An 11,300-nucleotide genomic window follows, 5' to 3' on the forward strand; every position below is an offset into this window, starting at 1 on the left:
TATTTATTTTATTATTATTTTTTTTTTTTTTACATTTTTAAATTTTGTTATAGCTGAACCACATTTGGCTGTCTTTTCTATTTTGAAGAGTATTTTATTAAACACACCAAGTAGATTGTTTTTGTGTTTAGTTGTATGTGTTCAGTGCATTCTGTGCTTTTTTTTTCTTTTCCTATTTAAAAGAAATGTTATGGAAAAATGTGTGTAAATGAATAAAAAAAATATAATAATGTAGAAATAAAAAGTTGCTAGAAAAAACGCTAAATGTTGTATTTAATACGTCAACCTGGGGTTTTAAGTTAAAAATAACTTCTCCAGCCCCATCTCTCCTCGTTTCTCTCCACAGGCGTGAGTTCCTCCATGTTAAAGTGCAGACCTGAGTCACCAGTTATCTCCAGATGGTCAGGGAAGGTGAGTTCAGAGACACGATTCCCTTGGGCTAGAAGTCCACCACCAAGCACATCATTTTATACTTTTATCTCTGATGCTTCTCCCCCTCTGTATTAACCTCCAAGTCTGTGAGCAGGTATTTTGTTTTGTGACTTGTACAAGGACACTTCAATGACGCAAACAAGCTGAGGAGAATTTGTTACCTGGTTTGGGCCTCAGCTCTGAGTACTGTAGTGTTTCACAAAGCACAGAGGTTGTGGAAACTTTACAAACGTATGAACCAGATATATCCTTTCAGTCTGCAATTCTGTGAACACTTTTTTTTTGTTAACCGACTCCAAATTCATTCATATATTTCTTTGAAGGAGTCAGACTTTACTGCGATGTGTGAACGTAGTTTTGAAGGTTGTTCACACTTAAATAATTGTAGCCACGCTCCATAGAACACAGAAAACATATTTTCTCTTTTCTCTGTGGTTGTCTTCACTACTGAGAATATGCAACGATGTCCCGAGAGCAATCTGGTAACACAGCTAAGGAAATGTGTGTCAGAGGGCCAGGTCTTGGCACCAGCCTCTGTGGTGTACTCCATGAAAGGCCATGCGAAGCAGCAAATCAAACACAATCTTAACGTATGGGTGTGGAGACGGGGCTTGGCCGTTGACAGATGAGAAGTGATTAAAGTGCATTTATGTGTCTGTGCATGTAGTTAAATAAAGAGGCCCTACCAAATAAATTGAGTTGTCTGCTCCGCTGACTCACAAACTGATATTTTACAAAAGAAAAAAAAAAAGCTTCAGCCAAACCAGGATACAAGCACATACTGGTCAATTATCAACATTTACCAATCCGTTGAAGTGAAGGATTGGAAAAAAAAAAAAAATGAAAAATGTATTTTATATAAATATATATTTAAATACATATCTGGTTCTCCAACAAGGAGCTCTGAGAGAAGACAATGATTTAACTTACAGAAAGGTGCAGCAGGATTGTGTTTCAGTCAGTAACAAAGAACATATTAGGAATCAGAAGAGGGGGAAATGAGCTGAATTACTCACTCCCAGCAATAATGAAAACATACTCTCCCCGACTCCAAACAGGGATGGGCTCAAGAAGAAGTAATTTAAAACCTGGGTATTTGCAGCAATCAAAGTGCGTGATGAACATTTTAGGGATATTAAGGAGAGGAAACGAAGGTTCTAGCTGAGTTCATGCCACAGACAACCAACAGATGTGGACGGCGCAGTAAAATAATCCTAATAATATTCGCAATCTTATTCACTTCATAACCAAGCACATGTTTCAAGTTTAAGTCCCAGTGCCATTTCAGAAACTCCACATGTTTAGTTTTATGATGGTAAGACATAAAAGGCATTTTCTTAGCGGCTATGCCAAATCACTGGTTGGCAAGTGGACAGGATCTTTGTGACTGCAGAGACATGTTGAACCCAAGATGGCAGCATTTGTTGAAGATTTCTAAGAGTGAGCATTGAGATAATTTTACATTTGCCAACTATTTTACCAGATGATATAAAAATCTTTCATAGACCAATGACTAAAAGAAATAGAGCTCTGTGTTATAACGTTTATACTTCAGGAAAATGGAAAGTTAGGAAACACTATGAACTTCCTAGAATGTGTTGAAGTTAAAGAAATCCTCTAGTTATATTTATTCCAGTGAGCCAACAAGGCTTAGGGATTTCTTTCCATACTGAATAAATATACTCAACTTAAGTTGTTTTTATGTTTTGATTGTGCTACTTCAATAAAATATAAATTTAAGTTTGTTCACACATATTTGTCAGATGTGCCATTATGTATTGTATTAGAAGCTTTTCTAATCACTGCTGCTTTCCTGGTTGGTTTTACTTGCCTTTCCATGTCTGTGTACATCTGTCTTCTCTTTGTTGTCTCAGATTTTCCCTTCATCTATCAAGGCATTAAAGGAAGATTTAGAAGGCTCCATTGTTATGTCTGTAGCACAATAGAACAACCCATGTAATGTAAGCCAACAATCTCCCTCACTTTTAACTGGTCCCTATAAGATCCAGACCATGGTGCACACACAGAACATCCAACTGCCTCCTATGTTTATAAGGAATTAGATGTATAAGTGGTGCATGCAGCAGGAGCAGACATGTGTGGATCCCCTCAAAGGCCTCCCTTGACTTGTGTTTACTTAAGGCCAGGGACAGTGGCCTCAGCTAAATCTGCCTCAATCCGCCCCTCTTCTCGGCTTCTGTTCTGACTGTAGCGCAGCTTTTCCGCTCCCACATCTCAACCACACTCCCCTTTGTCGGTGAGCGTTTCCCAGCTGTTTGCGATGCCTCACATTAGGCGTGTAATGACCTAGCTTATCAGCAGTGTAACAGCAGAAAAGGTATGGCGGCACGACACACACACACACACACAATTCAGCGACAGTCAAGCATCACAAATGAGAGGAGGTCCTGTTCAGTAGTTCAAGGGTTTCCTTCTGCTGCTGATCAGTTGGCTGAAAGTAGGGCAAACATAAAATTAACTGTTTCCATTAAAATCCTTATTGTTTTCTATGACACTGTGGAGTACTGACAAATCCAGCATTGTTCTTCCTTTACCTGTTGCTGCACACTGCTGCTCAACTGGCTGACAGAAAGTCACTTAAACGTTTCCTTCAATTACTGAAAACCTACTTCAGCTTTTTTGAAAATCGTAACTTTTACAGTTACTCATGGCAAGCTGCCGTCATCTAACAGGGCGGATATCAAGAGTATTAAGTCAGTAAGTGTCAGCTTGAAAAACTTTGCAATAGGCACATTTATTTTCAAACTCCAAATAATTTCAGGGAGTTTTTATTCTTTTTTTTTATTTTAGTCCATATTTTAACATCAAAGTAATATTAACTAAATGTTATAAATGACGACCTGTCCAGATACCATGACTGGACAAATATCTAATCAGAGAAAAAAAAAAATATTTTTGAAAAATTACCAGATGATTTGCTCTCATTCGTAAATCGCAGCAAACAAAACCGACATTCAACGTTTTGTGAATATTTTAGGTTCTTTTATTGCTATATGCAGTAGCAATCCCACAACCCATTCTTCTGGCTCGTTTAAGTTTATTAGATTTTTTTTTCTTTTTCTCACAACAAAGACAAATTTGACTGTAAATGTTTCTAGTTACAACATACAGACATGGGGAGACTAAAAAGCTCAAGCTTCATATGGTGTCAATGTTCTAAGACTGCTGCTGTGAAACTACAAGAGGTGCCCCTCTGCAGGCAGGGAGGCTAAGCATAAAGCCTTAATTAACTAGCAAATATTCACTTATTACATTTGTGTTATTCTCCAAATAGCAGAATAGGGAAAGAAATTGTATAATATTCTGCACAATATGAACTTGAAAGCCATATCTAAACTTAGCTGGTGTTTATTCTTTAATTTGTGACATATTGAACAAATAAATGTTCAGTATGACAGTGCAATTGTAATAAGTTGTAGTGGGAATTTTAGATTTTCAGTTTCAAATAAATTCAATTAGAAAAGATTAATTTTAGTCTTTAAATTGTGTACAACTGTTGCAACACTATGAAACTGTGATATTTTTACTTAAGATACTTGTATAATGAAATTCCCAAACAGGCCGCGGCCTTGATGAGACACTCGTCAACAACAATAGGCACAGGTTTTGTTTAAAAAAAAAAAAGATTTTTTTATTGAATATGGTTTTATTAATAATAACCGACAGCTGTAATAGTTCTCAGGAGGAGCGAATGCTGTGCTGAGACTTGCATGAACTACTTTTTACAATCATTTTCTCATTTAGGATTCCCATCCATTACCTGTCATTACAGTTGAATTTACGACAAGTTGTGAACCGCCCGTGCCATTAGGCCAATAATAAAAAAAAAGGGTGAATAAAAGGTTGAAATTTGGCAAATAACTCCATGCAGTGATTATCCTGGGAATAGACAGAAATATGCCCCTTTTGAAAGGATTCTTTCATCAAAGCAACATCCTGCCAGCTCCCTGCAGCCATAACCTCATATAAAAGCCACACACACACACACACACACACACACACACACACACAAACAAACACACAAATCCTCCTTCAGGAATCAATAATTCAGCTAAAGAGAAGCACATGCTACGCCCTGCTGCACTAATCAATAGGAAGCCAAATGTTATTGTTTCATCTCATTCTGAGACTTTTACATTCTAATATGGACGAAAAGAGACGTGCTGGACGTACATCACATTACCAGATCATACACAGACACGACAATGTAGAGATGCCTCAAGGTAATCTTTGAGAGTATTATGACTTTCTTCGTTTAATTTCATTTGTTTGTTATTTGACACCAATCCCTTGAACCCGAAAGGAAATTAAAATATCACATAAAATCCAAACAGGCTCAAAAAGTGCGAGTTGAACAAACACTTCTTTTTTAATAGCTTCTAAACTTTACATGTTTATAGCCCAAAAAAATTAAAATGCATTTATAAGTCAGACATTTGCAAAGTACTTATTAGGGTTACTGGTATCAGAGTATAGGTTTGTAAAACATACATCTTGAGAATTGATAAAATACCCCATCTCCTCCCTACTGTTTAAAGTCCTTCTCTTGAATTACCAGGAAAATGTCAGAAGTATCTTCACTTTTCTCCGGCGGTGTGAAGATTAGAACCGAGTTCCCCCTTCACTACTTGTTGCTGCTCACTGTTGGTGACCTGGCTGAAATAATTTTATGCTTTTCCTTCACTTACAGGAAAATAAATAAATAAATAAATTGCCTATTTAGAAATATAGTAATTAATTATGGCAAGTTAATATTTAACATATTTAAGTAAAGAGTTCTACTAATTAAGCAGGTTGTATCAAGCTGATAAACTTTGCAAAAAGCAGGTTTTAAATTATTTCTACATTTTGTGAGTGTTTATTCTAGCTTTTCCTTTAGTCTGTGCTTAAATATTTAATTAGTATTGAATAAATATTATAGATAGAAATGCACCAATCAATTCAAAATGTCATTAAAATTGGACAGATTTCCCAAATCAAATATTAAAACAGTTTTTCAAAATTACAATCGTCAGCTCTTGGGTCGAAAAGAAAATCAGTGCCAGTCTAGAAAGATCCAGATCGTTGAATAGATAACACTATTATAAATGTAGTAATTCTAATATTTTTGCAGCACTATGAATATTCAGTACAACATTTACAACATACTTGATGTTATACATTTTGGTATTCATAAGAGAAAAACAGTATTTTTTATCAAAGTGAAAAGTCTGTCTGTGATCTCATACTCGCCTAATAGACGTTCAAATTGTTTCCAAAACAAATATACAAAAAAGAAAAAAACAACAAAAAAAAACATGACTTACACAAATTCATTGTGTACACCAACACCAACATTTACTATCAACTCCATCACCAACACCTGTTCAATTTTCAGTTAATGATATTACAATATGTACCAAAACTTCTGGGGAATTATTTGGATAATTTGTTGAATCAATTCCATGAAGAACTGAAGGAGTTCTGAAGTCCCAAGAGGAACCAAGGTGTACCTAATAAAATGGCCAATAGGTATATTTTGTCTGATTTGGAACAAACTCTAAAGTTTAACACTACAGTTTCTAAATTTGAGTGACATAAATATTCTCTAATCCTGAAATTTTCAAGACATTTAATTTAATAACTTTAGTAGCAGCAAGATAAAGTACTTTTTAAAAATTGCTACCATGACTAGCAAAACTTTGCGAGTACAGAAAAATAAATAGCGGAGAGAAAGAAAAAAAAAGATGAGATATTACTTGTTCTCTTGCAATCTAAGCAAGATATACATGCTCCCTAATTTGTGTCTTTGGGGAACTTGGGCAATACATCGATAACGCCGCAACAACAAAGACCAGAAAAGTTGACGATTTACAAGGATATGGCTCTATAAATGGTGTTCATGCTGTAAAATTTTACATAAACGTAGGGCTGTAGTGACTACCATGTGATTATGTCAAGTGGTTTAACCTGCCAGCCAAGGCTCGTCTCCCCTCTCTGTAATCGGGCTATCAATGATCATTAATGAGAGCATGACATGGTGCTCTAAAGCCCACTTGGCCACACTGCCCAATCCGCTGGCCTTTCTCCCAGCCTCCCTTCCTCTCTACTGACTCCAACCTACAAGGCCGCACTGTCTAATAATAAAAACAAATATGAACGCTCCCTGCCAATCTCCAAGACAAGAATGCGTGCTTTTCTTGCTCTGTGCTGCCCACTTTGGGTGCGGTTTTTGTGACACGAGACCTTAGTGGCTTCCTCAAGGATACATTGAATGCTGACTGTTGCAAGATTGGATCTGCGTTGACCTTGGGAGTGAACTGCAGCACGGGCAAAGGAGGAAAGGGGGGGAGTTTGTTGCAACAGAGTGGGGATGCAGGGAGTGAGAGCAGAGAGGAAGAAGCTAGAGGGAGGGAGAGCATGGGAGAATGAAGGGGCATGCTTTGATTGAGAGGCCCCTGAGATGAGCAGCACTGAGATATGAGAAGAGGGAGGGAAGGAGAGGGGAATGATAGAGGGAGTAGCAAAGGCGTGGATGAGAGGGAGAGGGAAGCCATATGGCAGCAGTACAAATGTATTAAACTATAAATCAGGGGGGAAAGCTAGTGGACTGCCAGGTGGGGCTGCAGTCAGGTCCTTCCAGTTGGAGGTTGAAATGCTAATGTGGGAAAGGATGAAACTATCATTATCAAGTTTTACTTTATTTTATTTATTGTTCAAACCACAAGGTTGAAATGTTGAAACTTTCCTCCTGTTGAGCATAGTTTGAAAATGACTTATACAAGTTACTTTCAGCAGACGCCAAAAAAAGAAAAAAAAGAAAAAAGATCAGAGCGTGCAATCAAGCCCGGGATTTGTTTTGTAATCAAACCCAAACAGCCTCTTACATCTTCTGGGCAGGGCTGAAAAGATTCAGCGCACAAGTGTTATGAAAAAAAAATCCTTAAGGCAAAATCTTGGGCTTATTGCTTTCTTTATTTTCTGGTGACTACGTGCTCTTCAGTGGTCAGACGTTTCACAGGGACAGTCATCGCAGATCGTGTTTGTAGTAAGTGCGTTGGAGAAAGACGGGAAATGCAAAGACAAAACGCTGAGAATAAGACTCACGACGGGATAAGTTTGTGAACAAAAGAATGAATTCTCCAGTTAGCAAAATCAGGTTTGCATGACAGCATGACGTCGGCAATGACTGATGCATATCTAATTATTGAGACGATGATACACGCAGGCATAACCGGCCTTTACTTTTAGAGCAACAAACAGACGCCATTGTACTGAACTATTATGCACTTTTGGCCCCACATTGGGAACAATGTGGTCCAACTCATCAATAGATGTATTTAACACAAATCTGGAGCCCTCTTGTGCTGGAGGGTTCCAAGATTTGACAGCTTTTGGGTAGTTTCTTAGCATCCAAAAAAGGTTTTGCATAGAACAGGTTCAAAAAGGATCCATGAGCAACTTCTAGTCTGGGGCTTGAACATCAGTCACAGACCAGAAGCTGGATGTGTGGGTTGTTTAGTCAAAAATAGAAATAATGGGGTCATATTTTGTTGTGTCCACTGCCAGCGAGTCGTACACTTTAAATATGCATCTTTATGCTCAGTTATCCTAGAATCTCTGGGAGGAAATGTACGACTGGTTTCACATGTAGGAGGACTTCCACATTTCTATCCTAAAATATCTACAAAGAGCTTAGTCGAGTAATTATTTTAAAAAAGAACAACAAAGTGTTGGATCATCAAACTGACAGAGTTATAAGTTTTCCTCTCTGCACACAACTATTGGAGACACCAGCATCCCCCAGATTAAACGTCAGACACCATTACATCTCATCCCTGCACAAAAGCATTTAAGAATTATGACGCTTTTTATTAAAGGAGAATGTCCTGGAACTAAGCTGCCCATAGATGGTGGGTTGGGATATATGTGTGAACAGTTATGATACAGAAAAGTGGTAACGTAAATATATGTGATGCCTTCAAAAGGAAAAAAAAAAAAAGAGAAAAGGTAAGGATCCCTCCCTTACATAGAATATGTATACCAAATTAATCTAATAAATTAAGGATGAGTCATAAGGTCTTTTACATAATGAACAAACACCAAGTAACATGTAATGGTGAAGAGGAATAGAAAAGATACACGATTTCAGTTCTTCACAAAAAATTATCCTCACAGTGAAATGTAGTGGTTTGGGAATGATTTTTACCACCTTAATTTACAATGGAGATGTGATGGAATTATTCAGATCCAAAGATAGTTTTTATCTAGTGTGGTCCAAGCAATGTCCAGACTTTATTTTATTTTTTTTACTTGTCTTATTTAACCTTTATTTCACCACGGAAATCCCATTAAGTTGTAGAAAACTCAAAATGTATGTTTATAAATGCCTTTCTTTCCATCTGTTGGAGTTTAAGTCATGTTGCAAAGAAACATGTGTAAAATATCAGTTTCTATATCTGCACAACTGGTGGAGAGACATACCTCTAAGCACCTGCAGCTGTGGCTTGAGTAAAATTTCAAAACCATCCATCATTTTCCTTCCACGTTGTAATTATGGACTTCTTTGCAGTGGACTAAAAATTAAAATCCCAATCAACTTGTAGTGGCGATGACACGAAATGTGGAAAAATGTAGGACTTTGCAGAAAAAAAACATAAAAATAAATACATAAAACAAAAACTATAAATAAATGAAATGAGACCTGATCATTTAATTGTTTAAGTGCACACCTGCAGCACGCTTTTCGACCACTGCTATAAATCACGATGCCACTAAAACAGACAGAAGTTAGTGTTACGTATTGTGGTGGAAAAACAAATCGAGTAATCCCCAAAAGGCTTCCATTTTAATCCCTTGATGATGTCTGGGTAGCGTGCCCAGCCAGTGTCCTGGCGGCCATCAGGACCCAGGCCTGGGCTGCCATCCCGAAAGCACTGATGCATGCTACAGCTTGAACAAACACGGGCACCCTGCCCCATGTCTGCTCCATGTCACAAGCAAACCATCAAAAGAAAGAACAAAAAAGAAAAAAAGTTTCATTAACCTACGCTGCAAAAAGACATTTCAGCTCTTATGTGATTCATCAACTTCATGCTGTAATTAGTTCCCGCAGAAAAGCGTCAGTTAAGCTTTTAAACAATGGCCTACATTAAGCTTGAAAATACTTCATTAGCAAATTAATTTTTGGATCCTAATTTTTTTTTCATTTGCCTAATGTATGACAGAACAAAAAAGGCTGTCGCTTGGCAGTTTTGATTAAATGACTGAATCTAAAATGAACATTATCGAACGCGTTAGACTGAACAATCTCACCAGAAGCTCGGCAGCTTGCAGGTGAAGAATGGACAGCTCTCAGTTACGGTCTGCGAGCGTGGACCAACAGTAGCCTAGAGCATTCAACCTTGATCCCTTATCCTTGATCGTTCACTCAGTGATATATATGCACACAAACACACACACACACACACACACAAGCTTACAGACCAACACAGACGTCCAGCCTCCAAGAAGTGTCTGCCATTAAACCATCACAGCCAAGGCCAGTTATCCACCAAATCCCATCTCTGGTGAGGGATGAGGGGATGATGTGGAGGGTGAATTTAGAAGAGGAAGGAAGAAGAGGGAGGGGCCCCCAGGGATGAGGAAGAGTGGGAGGGAGGCTGGACAAGAGTGCATCGCATGAGCGGGTATCAAAGAACAGCCGAAGAGCATCATACCTTGGTTTGGAGATAGTGGGGGTAGTAGTAGGTGTACTGAGGGTACATTTGCTGCTGCTCCAATCGCTTGCCCATGTAGCTGGAATCCTTAGCACTGAGGCAGGGAATGGTGACACGGGGGCGGGAGCTGCCAAGTAGCTAGAAATGTGGTGGAGGCAACGGTGGGGCTGTGCAATTCCAGGCTTTGCTGTCTGCACCAGTGTGTTGCAAGCCGGTCCTCTGGGGAGAAGGCAAGATCTGTGTGTCGGACTCGGCTTCCGAGAAGGTCCGCCTCTGATGAGGGAGCTCCTGATGACTTTTGCCTCGCTGTTCCAGACACTTGGTACAGGTACAGGAAGGTGCCCACTTACTGATGGATCAGGGATATTTTCTAAAGTGCCAGAACGGAGAGCGGCGAGTTCGCGATTGGACAGTTAGGGTGAGGTAGAAGAGGAAGAGGAAAGAGGAGACGCAAGGAGGTGCAGGTGGCAGTAGCTCTGGCAGTCCTAAGAATGTTGAGAATGGGAGAGGAAGAGGAGGAGGAGAGGAGGAGGAGGAAAGGAATGGTAAGGAAAAACGGGTTAGGACGTATAGGCTTCACTTCTCTATTCAAGCTGTTCACTCCAGTCCTTTGGCTTGGCTTTAATCGCACTCTCTCACTGCCNGAGACTAAAAAGCTCAAGCTTCATATGGTGTCAATGTTCTAAGACTGCTGCTGTGAAACTACAAGAGGTGGCCCTCTGCAGGCAGGCCGGCTACCTGAGCATAAAGGCTTAATTAACTAGCAAATATTCACTTATTACATTTGTGTTATTCTCCAAATAGCAGAATAGGGAAAGAAATTGCATAATATTCTGCACAATATGAACTTGAAAGCCATATCTAAACTTAGCTGGTGTTTATTCTTTAATTTGTGACATATTGAACAAATAAATGTTCAGTATGACAGTGCAATTGTAATAAGTTGTAGTGGGAATTTTAGATTTTCAGTTTCAAATAAATTCAATTAGAAAAGATTAATTTTAGCCTTTAATTTGTGTACAACTGTTACAACACTATGAAACTGATATTTTTACTCAAGATACTTGTATAATGACATTCCCAAACAGGCCACGGCCTTGATGAGACACTCGTCAACAACAATAGGCACAGGTTTTGTTTAAAAAAAAA

General features: G+C 38.6%; 1 protein-coding gene across 2 annotated transcripts in view; it reads right to left on the reverse strand.

The window, feature by feature from the left end:
* rbms3 (RNA binding motif, single stranded interacting protein) overlaps positions 1–10,759 on the reverse strand; it is a 229,218-nt gene extending 218,459 nt beyond the window's left edge. For both annotated transcript variants that reach the window (XM_016676090.1, XM_016676089.1), the window contains exon 1: positions 10,152–10,759. In XM_016676090.1, the coding sequence (XP_016531576.1) occupies positions 10,152–10,226 (75 nt within the window). In that variant the 5' untranslated portion in view covers positions 10,227–10,759. The remainder of the gene's footprint in view (positions 1–10,151) is intronic.
* Positions 10,760–11,300: the final 541 nt, after the last annotated feature.

Source organism: Poecilia formosa, unplaced genomic scaffold (assembly GCF_000485575.1).
Source record: "Poecilia formosa unplaced genomic scaffold, Poecilia_formosa-5.1.2 Scaffold127, whole genome shotgun sequence".
Classification (NCBI taxonomy): Eukaryota; Metazoa; Chordata; class Actinopteri; order Cyprinodontiformes; family Poeciliidae; genus Poecilia; species Poecilia formosa.